Source organism: Lontra canadensis, unplaced genomic scaffold (assembly GCF_010015895.1).
Source record: "Lontra canadensis isolate GAN:19392208 unplaced genomic scaffold, GSC_riverotter_1.0 scaffold1, whole genome shotgun sequence".
Taxonomy (NCBI): Eukaryota; Metazoa; Chordata; class Mammalia; order Carnivora; family Mustelidae; genus Lontra; species Lontra canadensis.
In genome coordinates, this window is record NW_022630995.1 from 70,982,194 (window position 1) to 71,001,871 (window position 19,678).

A 19,678-nucleotide genomic window follows, 5' to 3' on the forward strand; every position below is an offset into this window, starting at 1 on the left:
CAGAGGAGGCCTGCTTCAGTGATGGGGGCCTGGTGAAGGTCTCCAGGTGCTCCAAAGTATGGGTAGATAGTGAACACTTGACAGGGTGGGGGGGGTGGGGAACCTCACAGCACCCGGGGACAGTCGGACATCCTCCTCTGAACCTAAAGTTGGGGCCGGACACTTGGGATATGACTTCTCCCCACGCCCCCACGTACCTGCCTGCATGTCTATCGTTCCACCTGTGTGTGGTCAGGGGTGATTTCTTCCAACCCACCTTTCACCTGCTCGAGCTCCCTTTGGGTAAAGGAATCAATTATTTTTGCTTCCTTTAGCCTTCAGCATCTTTTTTTGCCCCCTGGTAAACTGGAGAGGAAGATGAGGATCTGGTGTGTTTTTGTGCATCCATAGAATACATAAGGGAGGACATGATCTATTTAAAAGGCGGAATTAAGAACAAATAAAACTCAAAACCAGTGAATGACTAAGCTCAGTACCTGATGGCTTTTGTTTTAAAAAGAATCAGAAATAAACTCCTCTTTCTGTGGTTCGTGTTTGAAAATGACCACGTAACCTGGAGTGGTTATTTCATCTTCCGCTGCAGGAACAGCTCTGTGTGGCTTTAAAACCCAGGTATCTGCACTGGAGGACTTGAAGGAGGTGCAGCTTGAGCCAGAAGACTTCACAGGGGTGTAGTCTAAGCCAGGGGACCTCAGAGTAATCTAGCCTCAGCCAGGGGGCTGGGGGGAGGGGCTCAGTGGTCAAGCCTCAGTGGTGGGGAGGAGGTGTGGGGGCGCCCTCAGAGTGGTCAAGCCTAGGCTGGCAGAACTCTGAGTGGCCTAGACTAAGCTGGAGGGATCCTTATACCAGCATAGCCTCACAGGAGGAACTCAGAGTGGTCTAACCTAAGCCAAGGGACCTCTGCGTGCTCTCCCCTAAACTGGGGATCTCAGAGTCGTCTAGCCTAAGTCTGAGCAGCCTTATACCAGAGTAGCCTAAGCCTCTTATCTCCTGCTGGAGGAATTCAGGCTGGCAAGGGCGGGGGACTCCCAGGGCCCCCCTGCAGGTCAGCTGCACCAGGACCCAAGTGTCCTAACTCCTTCCTGGTCCAGGACCCTTCCCTCTGTTTCTAAAGCAGTGAAAAGGGATTGAAATTCCTGGCTGTGTATGGTACGAGTGTCCCTAGCATTGTTCTTTTTTTCACAAAGGGAACATGAATTTAAGAAGAAACTCACAATACTCGATAAAAATATCTAGCATTTAAGCACAAAGCCAAAAACAAGGCGTGGTCGCCCGGGTGCTGGAAGTACGCTGAAATCCTGAAAGTCTCATTTGTTGTTCAGGAAACAAAATGGAGCAACTTTTCTCTGCTCGCTCCTGTCCCCTCCTCCCGTGGCTGTTCCTGGCAGATGCCCAGAGCAGCACCCTGTAATTCCACGGGACATTGTGTACATTTGCATCCGCTCAACCAGCTATTTACAGCCGCCCTTTACCGCCACCTGTAAGAGGCAATGCCATAACGAGTCTAAGTGGCTGGGCCGGGAACTGGGTGCCCCGTGACTTTCTCCACTTGAGGAGCCCGAATCTATGGAGTGGTTGGCCCTTGGAGGAACAAGGAGACAGCTGGGCATCACACGTACAAGGCGGAAGGCGCGAGGAGGCGGCGCGCCAGACGGAGGGTCCTTCCTCGTTGGCTCCGCTCGGCGGCTCCTTTTCCATTACCGCAACCGCGAGGGGGAACCTGCCGGGCCTTCCGCGCCGCGTGTTTCCTGCCTGATAGCGAGCCCGCTGCCGTATGGATTTGCTGAATTTCTGAATTTCTGAATCACCGGTGGGGACTCGGTGCGCTGGGGTGGGAGCCCCAGTTCGGCGGAATCGGGACTGGATGTCACCCCCTGGAACCCAGGAAACCTGCTCACGGATGTGATGCCGCGACGCAGGGACACCTGCGCTCCCCTGCGTGCCGCACTCGTGCAGCTCCGGGTGGCAAACGGGGTGAAGTGGGGGCGAGGGCGAGAGGAAGTTGCGGTGCTGGAGCGTCAGAAACGCTGCCTTGGCTTCCCCTGCTCTTCGGAGGCTGTCCCGAGGTGGGGCTGGAGGGCTCTGCACGGCGGACTTCCAAGTTGCCCCCGCACAGCTGGAGGTCGGGAGTTCTGAGCCCCCCGAGGGCGGTGCCCCAGCTGTCCCAAGTACCCGCCAGGAGCCCGGTGCAACCGACCGCATGCCGCGCTCGGAGCGCACCAAGCCGAGCAGAAGCAAAAGATAAACCCCGCTGGGCCCGGGGGCTGGCCGGCTGCGGCGCAGAGTCAGCGCGGACCCGGAGCGCCTTTCGTTTTAAGGAGCCTTACTTCTGGGAAGGGACAGGGAACTGTCAATCAGCGAGGGAGGGAGCGCACCGGCGCTGGGTGATGTCAGCGGATCATCTGCTCGATAACAAAGAGGGGGTATTACAGGAGAAAGTTGCAGCGGCGGCGGCGGTCACGGCGGCACCCCGGAGCCTCCGAGGCGAGGGGCCAGCGGGCGAAGGGAGGGGGGGGAACCGCTGCTGCCGCAGCAGCTTAAGACCAAGGAACTGAAAGGGCTGTAGGGGGAGGCAGTGCGAACCAGCCCCGACTGCCCCTCCTCTTCCTCCTCCTCCTCCAAACTCGCAGGGTTCAGCCCCAGCGCTCGCTCAGCCGCCGGGAGCACCCGGACGGACGGGAGGCAGCCGCGCGGCCCCGAGCTGGGCAAGGTCCCCAGCCGCCATGGATAGCGACGACGAGATGGTGGAGGAGGCGGTGGAAGGTACAGCGTTTCTCTGGGGCTGGGGGAGGAGGCGCCGAGGGCTTGGAACGCGGAAGGAGTGGCGGGCTGCGACCGGCGCGACGCCGGGCCCCGCAGCCCCCACTGTCCCCTACGCGGGTGGCCCGCTGCCCAGCTCGGGCACGGGCCGGGCGGCCACGGCCACGCCGCCGGGAGCGCGCACTGCGCGGCGGAGCGCAGGCCGGGAACGGGGTTCCGCGGGGCCGGGGCCGCCGGCAGGGTACGGCCGCTCCAGCCTGCCGGGCCAGCGCCCGCATCCGCCCTCGGGAGTTGCGAAGCTGCCCCGCACTCTGGCCTCCCCCCTTTTGGGGATGGAAGGTGGGGGTGCGCGGGAGGATAGCCCCCCGAGACCCGCAGCCTCGCGGAGCGCTCCCTCCCGCCCGGCTTTGGCAACCCGAGCCCCTCTCCGGCTGCCAGCCCTTTCCTTCCGCTCGCCGCTGCGACCTGCGGTGACCGCGGCCGCGTCCGGGTTCGTCTCCCGGCGCAGCGCACGGGGCCGACCCAGGCACGTGGCAGCCGCGGCCGCGGCGGCCGCTCTTCCGAAAAGATGAAATCATTGCAGGGCAACCACCACGCTCCGGACCCGGGGTTTGAACGCTCGCCGACCGGAGGCCCGCCCCTCCGCTGCCCCCGAGCGAACCCAGGCAAACCGCCCCTCCCCCTTCCAGCTTCCGAGCTCGGGTGCCGCCGCCGCCACGCTGTGCAGGCGCGCCGCAAGCCCTGACCGAAATTGCTGGGTGACACTTAACTTTCTGAATTCCATGCCGTTGGCTGTGGGTGATACCACCGCCTCGGTGTCGTGTTTCTCCGCCCCTTCTCTTCTAGCGCCCCTCCCCCGACTTTTCTCGCCACTTTGTTTTGCTGAGTTTCTCCACCTCTTTTTTTTTTTTTTTTTTGCTAGTTCTAAAAAGCGAGGTGGGGACGTTATACAATCTAGTTGTTTGTATCAGGAGATGTTATGATTTTGTAACAGTGAGTACTGGAAAATACTCTTTAGCATGTTTACTTTTTTGATTCCACCACAGCACGTCGTGATGTTTTGCAATGTTGTGTGATATTATTCCAGAATATTTTAAACCAAGCGTCCAAGTAAATAACGTTAAGATTTTGGTTGAATCTGGTTTCTATCTAATTTGTATAAACAAGTTGTCACAAAAGGTAATGAAAACGAAAGTAGCAACAATGTGCAAATGCATAAGGATATATAGTTATTGCTACACTGGGAGAAGAAATCAATTTTTATGTTTTCATAAAACAATTGATTCCTTTTGCAGTGATCTCGAGGTCTTACTGTGAGATTAAGTATAATAATAATTCTGAATTCTCTGGAAGATATCCATCCTGATGTAACTGTTAAAACTTATTATTTCTCTATCCAGCTTCAAAGAGTGTTAGTTGTTGTTGTTTTAATTTCACAATGTTGTGAATTCACAGAACTATTTATCTAATAATCAAATTCAATGTTGGGGGCTTCTGGCCCCACAGACGGTGATTGAGAGAGTCCATTGGAAGCCTTCATTTAATTTAAATTATTGACTTCTTGTGCCTTCATGTTATGAAAGATAAACAAAACATGTGCTCTCTTCAAATTGTTAGGGCTTGTTCTCATTCTTCAAAGCGTATTTTTATTTGTAAAAATTTAATGCAAACCTTTGATCACAGGCAGTGCTCCCCAGGTTAAAAACCACATTCCTTTTTGAAGCTGTTTAGAAACATAAGGCCCAGTTGTTCATGGCCCCTGGGTTCCTTGCAGAAGGTGAACAAGCAGATTTAGAAATGTGTCTGTTGGTTAATCTTTTATATAAATAAGGAAGAATCTGTTATATAGGACCAACTGTATGCATTACTGTCCTAAATCAAGAATATGCTTGAGGGTGAGGGGATCACTAGTAATGCTCATGCTGGCACAACTAGTTCAAGCCTTGAATGTTTGGGAGCAATCCAGGACACATGGTCACTCATTGTACCTGACAGTAAACAATGAGAGTAGGACAGAATCTTTTAGAGTCTTTAGAAGCATTTAAGGCTCAAACTCTGTCTAGCGGGTGTGTGTGTATACATGAAGTGAACTGTACCAGTGGGCTTTTCTCCAGCCAGTGTTGGCCTTTCTAGTGCCGTCTGTAACAGTCTTTGCTTACCATCTAACATGTCCTTAGGAGACTGGTAAAAGGCTCCATAAACAGAGCCTTTGGTCTCCACAGTTCCTTTGTCTTCCCTATTATGATCATTGCTGTAATTGTTTAGTTCTTATTGTGTTCAGACTTTGTGCTAAATGTTTCACACACATGTTATCCACTCAGTCTTATGAAGTGGGCACTAATAGTATCCTAATTTTACAGGGGAGGGGACTGAGGTACAGAAGAGTTAAGAACTAATCCAGGGATACTCAGCGAGGTAGGAGATAGGCTTAGACCTCCAGAACCTCACTCCACCATACCAGACTGTCTCCCCACATTTTTCCCTTTTTTTTTTTTTTTTTTTTTTAGTTTTTAGTGAGTCGGTCCAATATATGCAATACTCAGTAACTGTTTTTATCACTCAGTATCAGTTTTTATCCCTGGAGAGCTTGATTCTGACAGAGTTCAGTGACTTTCAGAAAAATGTATTTGGGGGAAGAGAATTTAGCTGACAGCCTCTCCAACAGACATCGTTATTCCTCTTTTTCTTCTTCCTTAGCAATTTATCCTGGGGAAAAAATTGGTCTTTGCAGGAGTAGAGTTGAAATGTTGGTTCTGTCAGGGTGGAACGGTAGCCTGGGTGAAGTTCTAGGCTCTGAGTGGATGAATCCCAAGGGGAGGTGGCCAGTGGAGGGAGTAGCTGTTTACTACTGCTGGGTAGGCAGCAAGCCCGGGCCTCAGAGGGCCCAAGAAAGCCACCTGAGATCCTGCTGTGGCTTTTTAAAAACTCTTCCAGGCTCATTAGTTCAGTAGGAAGTAGTGTTTATTACTAGATTTATTTCTTTGTCTACCCGTAGATAACAAAGATGAATACATTGTGGTCTCTAATAGAATTTTAAATACATCTATCTAAACAGATGAATTATGGTGGTTGAGAGGAAGTAAAAATTACTTCCAGCTTGGGGAGGGAGATGGAGAAAGATTTCCCAGAAGAGGTGGTATAGAGTTGATTCTAGTTGAAAGGGGCCTCAGTGAGCGAACACAGAGGTTGGTATCTTGTCATTATGGAGGCACATTCAGAGACTAAACATTTAGTTCTGCCAGAACAGAGAGCCTGGGAGAAAAGTGGACAATAAGACAGGGGAAGAGGCTGTGTATCAGAGGCTGAAAATGTGGATTGTGTGCTGAAAGCCATGGGAGGCCATGGGGGCTTCTTAGAGCTGGGAATGACAGGAGCAGAGTTCTGCTCTGGGAAGGTGAACCAGCAATGGTGAGCAGGATAAGGGATCACCTAGAAGATTCTTTGAAATAATCCAGATACGTGGTTAAGCAGTCAGGAAAAAAAAAAAAAAAAAAAAAGGAAAGGCTTGGAGCAATATAGGAGATGCTGAGGAAAAATACTCCAAAAAAAGGAAGTATCAGAATGTCTGAAAGTAAGGAGCCAGGATGAAAACAAGCAAGCCAGTATTCCACTGTCTGCAGCTCCTCAGCCTGTCTCTAACAAGGCTGGCTCGTGCTCTGTACTTGGGGAAAATGCATGCCAAGTGCACCGGTAGCACCCCTTCCCCGTGGGCCACGCACTAAAATTATGATCCTCACAACTAGTAATTGAGCTCTCATGAAGAATTACTCTCAAAAACCAAAGTATGCTTTTAACACCCAGTGTAAATGCATCATCGTGAGGGGCCTGTTCTTTGCACTAAACAGAATCAGTTTGTCTTTTATTATTATTACTTTTTTAAGCAGCTCTATTCTACAAAACCACAAACAAAATCTTGTTCTGAAGGAAACACACTAGACACAGGCGTGTGTACATGCGCGCACGCACACACACGCACATACACACACAAGCCCTACTCTCAGATCTCCTGTGGGTAAGCCTGAGGCAGTCAACAGCGGTGTGTCTGACCCAGAGGGAATTTCCTTTGCGGAGATGGACCATCACTGCCCAGAAGACAGGCCTGGCTCTCATCAGATTAAGAAAAAAGCTCAGAGGTAACTGGAGGGGGAGTTTTTAACTTTCTAACTATTCAGTAGATAATGATTTTTAGGACAAAGTGAAAAAGTAAAAGTATGAAACTGTTACATTTTTTCCTTCTCTAACCTCTATAAATATTTAAAATCACGCTGTGGTCAGATCTACAGCACTTGGGCTGGGACGGTATTATCAACGCAGAATAGTCATTCCAGTGAATTATCCTGTTGTTTGAGTCTGGTGTTCAGCCTCTGTTTATCGGGAACTGGCCCAGAAGGCTGTTGGCTGACTTGGAGCATTTTTACAAATTGACCTCAATCAGAGCAAGGAGGACTAGTGTTTCTCTTTGAGTTAGGTAACACTTGGAAGTGATAGGAATTTGCAAGCAGGACATGCTGTTGGAGATCCTGGTGTTTTTTTGAGAAATATCGTAATTCCAGAGGCTTCTTCCACTTCTCTTCCTGGGTCCCAAGAATACCTACCTCTTTAGGGGATACCTTCTTCCACCAGCAGCAGGAAAGAAAGGGTATGCTGCTGGTTTGCTCTTATCTGGAGAGAAAAAGATGGAAAGAATTGGGGAAGGGGCTTCCAGTATTCATTAACACTGTTCAAAGTGGTTCATATGTTTCTCAGGTGCAAGGCGTGGGCTTCCTCAGATGAGGAGATGAGCTTGGAATGTGAGGGCTTGTTGTGAGGTGTGCTTGAGATAACAGGAAAGGATGCTCTCCATTGCCAGATGCCTAATAGGCATGTAGACTTTTTTCTTCTCTGTAGAGCAGCGGTATTGACGAAAACTGACCAGACAGCTATTCCATGATGCTGTTACCCACGTGGTGCTTGAACAAGAGCTATACCAGACCGTCTACAAAAGCTCTAATGTTGAACAGAAGTGGGAGGGCCAAACAACCAAATCTCTTCTCTTCCCTACATTACTTTCTTCAGAACGTCTCTTTGTTGTTAACTGTTGGGGTTGTTTCAGATACCAGGTTCTACTGCTAGGAAAACCACTCCAGGCTATTAAATATTCAGGGTGGAATTCTCGAATGATCACAGGACTTAATTTCTAGCTCTTTTCAATTGATCCTGTTCATTGATAACATCGTCCTCCTTTTGGAAAGATGAGAGGAAAACAAAACAAGCCAACAAGAGGGGCCTGCTGTGCACTGATAGAGGGAGAGGGAAACATCATGCATCCGCATCTTCCCAAACACACTGTGTTACCCAAGAAATGGCTCGTGTTTTCTGTCCCTATCTCAGCTAGGGGCTAAGGTGTTGGGACAACTTTTCACGGGCCTGTTGAAAGACACACTGACATAAGCATCCTTCACGGGATGGGACTGAGTGTTTTTGCTTTCATCTCCGTTGGGATCAGTACTGCCCCTCAGGTGCTTTTAGCATGTTCCATGTGAAGTGTCCATATGACACTTTAAATTTTCTCTAATTTTCCACCACTGGGGATGCACCTGTGGTGTTTTATTCAGAAATAGGACAGGACTGTCATGAATGAGGGAAGGTGGAAATGAAATTTTTACACTGTTTTTTTTCCTCCTTAGTGTTCATGTTTACTATAATAGATCTCTTCATCTGAAGTACCATAAAAATTTTCATCAAACATTAACATTTTAAAGTTTAAAATATGTGAACTTTTTTCTGTGGGGAAAGCACTTTCAACTAATTAGTGACCACTTCAATATAAGGCTAAAATGATTATTCTGATATACCTAAATCATAAGTAGAATGCTAAATCCATAGAAATGTTAATTCCAGCATTTCATAGAAGCAAGCTTTCAGCTAAACACAGAGTGAGTTTTTTAATGAAAAGAAAAAAAGTATATTTAATTTATTTCAATGAGAGAAATGTCACCAGTACATATTTAGAAAATAATTGTCCAAATTATTTCATATGACTTGAGTATCATTGAACATGCCATGTATAGTTAATTTTTGAGTGAGAAGAAAGCAATTATGGCCTGGTTGCTTTCTAACCATTAATTTTCTGGCCTTTTGTAGAAAAAAATTTGTGCTAAGAGGAAAGGAACCATATCAATTGTGATTTAAGTAGTCACGTTTTATTGTAATAGTCTAGATAATTCATTCCATACAGAGTCAAGTGTAGCAATAAAACAGTGTATTTGTTCATTGTTGTTTTATGTATGTAATCAATAACACAAATAGAGAGCTTTTTTGTTGTTCATAATAACGCTTACTTAACCTCTCTTCTAAGGGGTGTTTTGTTTTTTTTTTTATCATGTTGGAAGAAACCATTTTAGGAGACTAAAGCATTCACTGTGGTGGTATAGTTTGTGTTTACCTTTATGTCTGTGAGCCATCTAGAAGCCCCATTTAAGTGTCTAATGTCCCTGCATTGCACACCGTGTTTAATGCTTGCATACCTTTTTCATCCATGACCCAGGTCATTAACCCAGGAAAAAGCCAGGAGATTAACTACTGCCTTCATTTTCAGCCACCTCCATAAAATTAGCTCCCCAGAATAACTGGGGAGATACCAATGAGGTGACTTCTGGGTTTTGTGAAATATGCACATAATAATAAAAACCTAAACATTGACTGTAAACATAAATATTGGAATATACGAGTCTGTGACCCAGGAAGAACTAGCAATTTAAAGATCACAGTATCAGAGCTGCTGATGTTCAAAATCACTGTCGAAATGACCACATGGATACTTGCAGCTGCATTTAAAGCACAAACCCTCTGAACAAAGTGGGAGAGGGTAAATGACAATGTTATTACTAAACATTCAAAGCTGACAGACACTGTAAAGGAAAGCAGTAAGTTCAAGTTGAAGTTGAAGTTCAGGCTTAGAAGGACTCTGAGTTCATGTGTTAGTACAATGTTAGATGTATAAATATTAGGGCAGTTTCAGAGATGTGGCTGTGTCCCTTGTTGTGTGAGTATGACAGAGCAAGCAGTAAGGTTTTCGAAAGACACCGGCTAGCAGTCCTCCACATCCTCCTACATAATGATCTGTAAAATTATATCATATACTGAGTTCTACAACTAGATAACTTACTGCAAAGACAAAGTACCTTACAATAGACTATAAAATGGGGCTATCTCAATCTCATTAAGCAAGAGAGTTTGGGGGCATTGATTCCAAATATGAGCAGTGCCATGTAGGGAAGTACTTGGTAAATTGCAACATGCAGATGTTATTATTGGGAATAACTTGTAGTCCCCAGTAAAATGCCAGCTCGTTTGTGCTTCCTAGTCTGAAATCTGTTTAAGTCCCTCTGCTCTAGCCCCAACCTGTTCACAAAGTGTACATAACAGATCAGTTGATACTGCTGATGCGGGCACAGAATGCTTGGTAGGTGCTCTCCCCCGAGGCAGGCAGGGGGCCCTCGGGCTGCTCAGGGAACGTGCTGGCAGGATCTGAGTGCAGACATGGTGGTGGGAGCTCACTGAAGATGTTAAGCTTTGCTGTATGCTTCCCTTTCTCCAGGGCACCTGGATGATGATGGATTACCACACGGGTTCTGCACGGTGACCTACTCCTCCACAGACAGATTTGAGGGGAACTTTGTTCACGGAGAAAAGAACGGTCGAGGGAAGTTCTTCTTCTTTGATGGCAGGTAGCCCTCACAGTTTTGTTGAGTTTCGTCTTGTTGCGGGGTGGGGGGTGGGGGTCACCAAATTATTGTACTTGAAGGAATGATACAAATGAAAGAATTTAAGTGGATGTTTTGGTGCCTCTTACAGAAGAGGCAAAATTCACCCCAATAGTTATACACTGCTTTGGGGACCCAGGGAGTCATTCGTGCTCCTCTGGGGAGTCAGCCTGAGGCTTAGGTCCCTCATCACTGCCTCCTAGGCTGTGCTCGCCACAGCTCCTCTGTCGTGCCCGAGTCAGGGAGCTCCCATCACGCACACATAAGTTATGGGGCTCACCCAGTTCTTTGATGGATTTCACCTGCTTGTCCACATAATGAATCCCTGTGAAATCACACAGATGGGGGTTGTTTTTGTCAGGGCCCAGCTTGGGCAGCTTAGGTAGTGACTGATTCTCACTTCTTTTCAAGGACAACACACACTCCAGTGCCTGCAGCCCTCTCTCTCTCTCTGCTGTCACGGTCTGGTTCCTTCAAACACTTTGAAGGATGATGCGGCCACCTCGTGGGTTCCGCAGCTTCGTAATTTTCTCAGCATATGCCCTGTCCTCATGAGACGGGTCAACAAAACATTTAGCAAGGCTCTTCAAAGCTGCCTCATCACAGGTCAACCAGGGAGACACGGGACAGGTGAACACAGGGTGTTCAACTCCAGACTCATGGTGTTTGACAGGCTGCCCTTTGGGATGACCGTCATTATGTGTGGTCCCTCTGTGGTGACGTCACAATTGCTACCTTTGATGCTCTGCCTCTAGCTAAAATATGTTCCACAGCAGGGTTCTTGTTATTTTGCTTTCACCTCCCATCTGAGAATGCCATGAGGCAGAAGCTCCTTACCCTCTTGAAATAGGTGGGAATGACCACAGGAATGACTTTCTCTTTCAAGAAAAGATGGAATTGTGGGGGCACAGTTTTCCTACTGTTACTTTTAAACCATGTCAGTTTCAGAAACCGAGAATGACCACGTGAATTTCTCAAGCACTGAGAGGAATTCAGAGACAGGGGAAGGCCAGCTCTCTTTCTGCCCGCTTGATTGAAGAATAGGGAAATGGATTTAACTAAAGCAGATTCTAAGATTCTGCGGGGTACAGCGCTGCTTCTAAGCTCTGGACATCAGTAATAAGCCAAAGCTTCCTATGCCTCTGAATTTCTCTGGGAAAGGAAATGTCTAAGCTGACAGTTCAAGGGTGACAGAGGGACTGGCTTGTGACCAGAATGCCTTTTCTGTAGATGGAGTGGGTTGTTTTTAAAGTTTTTAACAGTTCTTCAGGCCCTCCGTTATCTGATACAATGAGGAAAGTAGCAAAAATCTATCACAGAACTTTTGTACAATTTCATTTTCATTATTGATCCCAACCTTCTCTTTCCTATGCTCCCCAACCCCACACCACATCTCTTTTCAGTGAGCTTTGCTTACAGACTGTACATTTTTTTTAAGATTTTACTTTTATGTAATCTCTATACCCAACGTGGGGCTTGAACTCACAACCCTGAAATCAAGAGTTGCACTCTCCACTGACTGAGGCAGACAGGCACCCCACAAACTGTACCTTTTAAATGGCCAGATGTTTCACTCTCTTTCCTTTGCCCCCCTGTGAATACCTGATGGACACCAGAGTCCCACACAGGACTCTTCCAAGATCTGGTATCAATGCTTGCTTCTCTCACGATTCCTTTAGCCTGTCCAGAGAGTAGCTGCTCCTGCCTGTTCTCACAGCAGTTTATTTATACCTCTTTTCTGGAAAAGTGTTACTTCTTCTCTCATGCGGCAGTTATTCTTTTATTCATTCAACAAATGTATATTTGTGCAAATGTCTTACTTCGCCTAGAGGACAGAGGTTTCCTTGAGGACAGAAGCTGTTTGACCTGCTACGCTTCATGGCACTTTCCCTTAATTTGATACTTAAAGAAAAAAAAAAAAAAAAAAAGAGAGTCCTTGCAAAAGGGTGTGGGAACAGAAAGAGAAGGTAGAATTCACCCAGAACACCCACTCCACCCTCACCACACACACACACACACACACACACACACACTCTCTCTCTCTCTCATGCTTTCTGGTAACTGATGTCTGGTAGCTGATGATCCCAGCCAGTCATTGACTCTGGGGAAACAGTGCAGCAGGGTCAGCTGATGGGAATGTTGCTGACTTGCTTGCTCCCCAGACCTGACATGCAGTGTTGAAAGGCTAGACTTCTCTTCCGCACCAATGTGCCAGGAATAAGCTGTGTTGGCTCCAAGATACTGATCCTATTGGCCATGGGAGGAGCTGAGTGAGGCCGGACCCTTCCCAAGCCCTTCCCTCCCTCCCTCCCTCCCTCCCTCTGTCAGGCGGGTCACTTCTAGCTGCAGCTAGATTTACCCATGTCCCCCTGCAGCCCTGCACATGCGTGTCCCAACGTGAAAAAGCTGAAACACTGGGTCCCATTGAAACATGAGGCCAGTACCTATCAATGGAATAGAAATTGATTGCCCCCCCCTTTTTTTTTTCCTTTTTGAGTCACTAATTCACTAGTTTTTATATGTACCAAACATCTGGAGAGACTTAGGTTAGATAGAATCAAAGAATGATGGTATTAGCACAGACCTCAAGAGGTTACTGTTGTGCCCTTCTTCAGATAGATTGGGGCTAACACTTAGAGGGGAGAGAGTCGTACCACTGCTTTTATGATGTAGTGGTATGATGACAGGTTCTCAAAAGGTCACTGTCACCTCCTTTCTTCAACCCAATACTGAGCGTATTATGAGACATTTGTTAAAAGGATATGCCATAAACATGAGTGAGATAATCTTAAGACTGAAAAAAGGCCATGGAATCTACTGGGCCTTTTTAAGGAGGGTGCAGGATGTGGTCATAGAGAAGTCAGCTGTTTCTCCATGAAATGGTACCCTAATTTAGGTTTGTCTATTAATTTTTCTCCCTATTAACTGCTTCTAATTTTTAGAGTCTGATGTATTGGGTAAAACAAAGCGGGGACCCTATGCTTTCACTGCCAGTCAGGAGCTTTAGTCTGAAAAAATTTCCCCCAAAAGGGCTGAAATCAAGGTTTTAAAATAGCAGGTGAGGAAACAGAAAGTTTCTGTGAGAGTTTTTTAAAAGCTGTCCAAACCTGTAATGCAGGCTTATGTTCCCATCAGAGGATTTGTTTGCAGTTGCCGGAACCTGTCTGGAAAATTGCAAAGTGTCGTGACAAAAGATTTGGCCTTGGTGCGTTCTAATCTTATGTGACACCTGAATGGGGCTGTGGGATTTCTGTAAGCAAGCTTACTTACAGTACAACTCACATACAAAAAGCTGTACGTATTTAATACAGCTTGATGCACTTGGAGGTAAGTATATATTCATGAAACCATTACCACAGTCTATGCCATAAGCTCCATATGTGATTTATGAGAGGGTTACAAACAAACACAGATTTATAGCAGGGAAATTCTAGAATCACTTTTCTATTTTATATAGACTATGATAATCCTGAATAAGAATTTTAAATATTAAGATCATGAGGAAAAATGGCCCTGTTAAATTTTTTAGGCAACTTCCTAGATAGAGGCAGAATATTTTTCAATTGCACATAGAGCAAATACTTGGTAGAATAACAGACTTTAAGAAATACACCTATGTGGGGTTCCTGGGTGGCTCAGTCAGTTAAGTATCTGACTCTTGGTTTCAGCTCAGGTCGTGATCTCGGGGTCCTGAGCTTGAGCCCGGAATGGAGGCCTGCACTGGGCTCTGCACTCAGCAGGGAGTCTGTTTGTTCCTCTCCCTCTGTTCCCCCCCCCCCCATGCACATGCATGCTCTCTCTCAGAAGGAAGGAAGGAAGGAAGAGAGGGAGGGAGAGAGAAAGGAAGGAAGGAAGGAAATCTTTAAACAAACGAAAGAAGAATAAATGTAAAAAGTGAATATGTCTTCCCTTTTTCTGTGCCGTCACCCCCACATCACAGGGGTAACCACTATTGGCAGAGAATTTAAGCATATTAATTAAACATATTCAAGGTAAAATAAGGAAGTAGCTATTTCTAAATCAATTTAAATAGCCAAAATGTACATTGTACCTTACTATTATCTTAGCCTTAGAATGTTTGCTAGTTTTGAGATCTTCAACAGTGGGGTCTCTCATTTATTATATGGTAAAATGTAGAACAGAAAAACATTAAAACTGGCTTAAGTCAGACCAGTCATTCTTTAACAGATAAGTTATCCCAATAATTAGGAATGAATGGGAAAATCGACCTTATTTTTTAAATTGTCTTTTCAAGCAGTTATTGTTTTCCATTTTCTCCCCCTTTGTAAAGAAATGAAGAAAATGTCCTGAGACTAAGATTAGGTCATTGGGCCTTAACATCTGCTCTGATCCTGAGATGAAGGCATTAATGCGGTGAAAAGAAGGGGATCTAGGAGCTTCATTGCTGTGGTTCTGGGATCTCTCTGGCACCACTGGATTGTGGTTGGGTAGGGGGCATATTGGGAAAGTATTCAGCATGTGGAGTACTTTGAGGTACACATCTCTAATTTTTATGCTAATCCCAATTCTGGATGTCCATTTCAGTGCATTTTTTTTCTGAATTGTTCTCATTTCAACCAAGATTTATAGATACAAAGGTAATTTTGCAGAACTACTTGAAATTTTAGGATGATAACAAGAAAGAGGTATTTCAATGCAGCTTGGCTTTGGGCTGGGTAATATTAGGGAATTATGTGGTTTTTAGCCTGACTATGAGATAAAGGTGAGGTAATCCATTTAATTACATATTTTTTACATTATTGATGCTTCCCCTTAACATGTCAGTCAGATTTCAAAGTATTATTTACTTCTCCTAGTGTTGATTGCTACATTCATGTGTCCCGCTGAGAGGGCCTTTTGTCATTTATCATTGGCCAAATAATGTAAGCGAGGCTGTCCATTCTATGAGCCACTGAGAAAGGCTGACATTTTCCTGGTGACAGGCCCATGCATGATTCCTTGTGTTTGGATTTTGGAAGATACTTGGTCACATTTCAGGGAAATTGGAGCCGAAATGGACTTCTGAAGTCATGTATTCCTGCCTCCCGCACAAGCCACAGTTCTTTCTATATTTCTGACAGTCATCCAGCTTTTGCTGGAACCAGGCTCAACAAATACATTTGTCTGTATTCTAATGAACTGTTCTGATTAACGCAAAATTTTTTGTGACATACAGAAGGAAAGGGAATGGGGAAAAATGGATAACTTTGAATACCTATCATCTGTTCAACACTGAACACGTTCCCTTAGGGACAAGCTGTATAGTAGGCTTAAAATCCTATTCTGCATGAGAAACTGAGACACAGGGGCGCCTGAGTGGCTCAGTGGGTTAAAGCCTCTGCCCTCCACTCAGGTCATGATTCCAGGGTCCTGGGATTAAGCCCCACATCAGGCTCTCTGCTTAGCAGGGAGCCTGCTTCCTTCTCTCTCTCTGCCTGTCTTTCTGCCTCCTTGTGATCTCTGTCAAATAAATAAAATCTTTAAAAGAAAAAAAAAAAAAGCTGAGACAAAGAGTGGTTAAATAACTTGCCCAGTCACCCATCAGTGAGTATTGGAGCTAAGATTTAAGCCAAAGTGAGCTCAATCCCGGAGCCCTCCTTTTCTCATTACACCCATCACTCTCCTCCAACGAGGAGCCAGGAAATAGCCCTGACCCCGACTGCCTTTCTTGTTTGCTTTAAGTTTTCTTGAAGTCACTCATTAGTTGTTATTTGTGAAAAGTTCAAAAGAGTGCTGGGGTGAATTTATTTACTTCCTTGTAGGGCTTGACCAACTTTGGTAGGAACTTGGCAGATTGATGGGAAGTTTACTTAAAGAAGCAGCTCAGAAGAACTCTGATTTGTGAGCTTGTTTCCTCATTTGTAAAGTGGGGATAATTAGACTGACTTCTTCAAGCTGTTTTGAAGATCGAGTGAGAACACCTGTAAAGACCTTGCAGCGTGGAGGGTACCTAGGAGGCACATATGGGAAAACCTGGGTTTGTTTCCTGTTGCTCTGTATCTACATTTTTCCAGCTTCATTGAGATATTATCAACATATGCTATGTGTAAGTGTAAGGTATACAACATGCTGATTTGATACATTTATATGGTGAAGTGATTACCACAATAAGGTTAGTTAACACCTCCACCCCCTGATATAATGACCTTTTTATTAATGGTGATATTATTGAAGATCTACTCTCTTAACAACTTTGGAGTACGTGATACAGTATTGTTAATTATAGTCATCATGCTGTACATCAGATCCCCAGAACTTACTCATCTTATAGTCTGAAGTTTGTCTCCTTTGATGAACGCCTCCCCTTTGCCCCCAGCCCCCAGCCCCTGGCCACCACTGTTCTGCTCTGTTTCTATATGAGTTAGGCTTTTTTAGATCCCACATGTAAGTCAGGACATACACTATTTGTCTTTGTCTGACTTATTTCTCTTAGCACAATGCCCTCAAGATCAAGGATGGATTTTTATTATTATTTCTCACTATTACCGTTACTATTATTTGTTGATAACAATAGCTGGCAGAGTTTTCTTAAAATTATTCATTTATTTGTTTTTAGGTGAGGGGAGAGAAGGTGGGAGAGGCAGAGGGTGAGGGAGAGAGAGAATCCCAAGCAGACTCCCCGCTGAGCACAGAGTCAGACAAGGGGCTCGATCTCACAACCCTGCGATCATGATCTGAGACAAAATCAAGAGTCCAGTGCTTAACTGACTGAGCCACCCAGGTGCCCCTTAGGATTTATTTTTAGAGAGCAAAGCTCAGTTTCACTAATTGCTCTTCAGAAATTTTACTGTCATCTTGAACCTTTATAAAAATCAGATCCTGCAGACTCACAGATCTTCTACTAAAGGATAAAAAAAACTTTCAAGATAGACAACACACTCTATCACAGGGAAGGCGTGGTAGGGCTCCATTCAGCTTGCTTATCACACCTTGTAAGAAGTTGACGTTTCTCTCAGAGAGAGCCCGAGCAGATGGTTTGGGTTTGTGGGGGATGTTCTTTATCTTTACTTTTCAATATTTTAAGAGCTAATGTATAATATAATACTGTATGTCAATTACATCTCAGTTTTTTTAAAAAAGGTAATATATATTGTCACAAAATAATTGTTCAATGTTTTAATACTAAGAGTCACAATTTAATCTGGTTTGAAGTGGGAATTTAAAGTAGAATTATGATTCATTTAAAATTTTCCTCTTGATTCTTATTTTACAACAGCTGATGAAAGGAAGGGAACAGAGTTTATGCCTCACAAGGTGGAAAGCCTGGTCTCCAGAATACCAAGGAAAGGCCAAAGCTGTCACATCTCCTAAGAGCACTTTTGTGTATTCAGATATTAAAGAGAATTTTAAAAAGAAAATTTAATAATATTTGAGTAAAATGCAGATGTGTTAGCCTAGATAAATAATTATAAAAATTCCCAATTTCTTTTTAAGCTAGATTTCCTAATTTAATTTATTACACACATTTAATTTCAAGAGCTTTGATAAAACAGGTAACAATGGTCTGTGTGTATATGTACAGAAAGAAATTTAAAGTTGATATTTTAATTTTCTCCACATTTTCTGGTTACTTGATTCGATGCTGGTGCCAGAAAAATCTAACAGTCGAAAGACCATTTTTGAAGTTTCTTAACATACTAAAGAATCTGCCAAGATGTTGAAAGAGCCTTCAGGAAATAACAGTCAAGAATGCTATATATAATATGATCCCATTTTCATTAAAACAGAAACAACAAAGGTGGGAAAGTGCATGATATGTAAATGGGGACAAAGCCTTCAGTGGCATATGGCAAACTGAGCAAGGGGAGTGGGAATTCCTACTTTCTACATCTTTGTGGTACTTGGTTTGGTTTGGTTTGTTTTACAATGAAAACATGTTACTTTTTTCACTTAAGCATTTATTTCATCCTTCTGCCATGTAATGGGTCACTCATAAATTATTCCAGACAGAGGACACTTTCTTGCCTGTTTGTTGGTTTGTTTGGTTTTTTTTTCAGTAGATTTAAAGCAGTTTTGGTAAATGTCTTTGACTACTCCAGTATCTCATAACTATTTCCCTGATGCTGTTTAAAGCCCAGTTTCTCAGGAGAAAGCTCATTAGCATACCCATGAGCGTGCATGCTTAATAAGAATAGCTCTTACTTATTTGGGCCATCACTACGTCCCAGATCATCTAAGTACTTGATATATATTAACCCTGTTAGTAGCTGCAGTTTACAAATGAAGAAAAGAGACTTCCTGACAAGTAGAAAGAGTACTCCCTGCCCTTGAGTAACATCGTTATGTTCCCTCTCAGTCGTCTCTTCTCAAAGCAAAATTAGCCCAGTTTCCGTTTCCATTCTTTCATTTCGGAAGTACCACTTGAAGATAGGCTATGTTCCCATGTCTGGGAGGGATGTGTGGATGGGTAATGCCTAATTTGTTCCTACGAAGGGCTTACAATCTAGTTAGAGAAGTGGGGCACTAAGGTGACCACCGGTAGACACCCGGAAAGTTCTGCGATGGTTCATGATGAGGCTCCAGTGAGAAGTGTGGCTTGGGCGCACTGCTCAGGGTGGACTCTGGGGGAAGCAGGGCTCCGCAGGGAGGGTGGGCAGGCTCCAGTTAAGCCAGGATGAGCAGACTTGCTCCAAAACACAACTGTCCATCCAATTTCAGCAAGAAGGATGAGGAAGCCACTTGTATGTAGTTTCCTCTCTGATATTCTCTGATATTAACAATTTAGCGGCCACAAAACAGTGCCATTGTCTCAGCATATTTCTTTTTTGAATAGAAAAATGCCAGAGGCTTAAGAATATTCACTATTACCCCCAAGGTTATTTTTGTTTTGAATGAAAAAAAATAAAGAGAGAATGTGACCCGTAGCTGATTTCCTTACTATGTCCTCAGGGATTTAAAACGTTTGGTTACCTGTGTTTTAAAGGTGGAAGCAAGGGTACCATGGTATGGGAGGTAAGATATAGACAGGTGTGTGTGCTTGGGGCCAGTGAATAAACTTATGTGAGCAGGGACTCTAGAACGAGAGTCAGTGAACTTTTATGGTATGGGGTGAGATGGTAAACGATGTCCACTTTTTGGGCCAGCTACAGTGCCTGGTGCAACTCTGCTGTTGTGCCTTTGCGAGAGGAAAGCAGCCTTGGAGGACGCGGGGAAGGAATGTGCATGACTGTAAA

At 44.9% G+C, this 19,678-nt stretch overlaps 1 protein-coding gene across 3 annotated transcripts in view; it reads left to right on the top strand.

Annotated features, from left to right (window-relative positions):
- The first annotated feature begins 2,225 nt into the window (after positions 1-2,225).
- SETD7 (SET domain containing 7, histone lysine methyltransferase) overlaps positions 2,226-19,678 on the top strand; it is a 45,321-nt gene continuing 27,868 nt past the window's right edge. The window contains exons 1-2 of one of the 3 annotated variants that reach the window (XR_004382648.1): positions 2,226-2,763; positions 10,340-10,469. Coding sequence is in view for 2 of the 3 variants with exons in the window: in XM_032857344.1 (XP_032713235.1) it covers positions 2,724-2,763; positions 10,340-10,469 (170 nt within the window). In the remaining variant the exon portion in view is untranslated. The remainder of the gene's footprint in view (positions 2,764-10,339; positions 10,470-19,678) is intronic. The other 2 variants (XM_032857344.1, XM_032857337.1) reach the window with 2 other exon arrangements.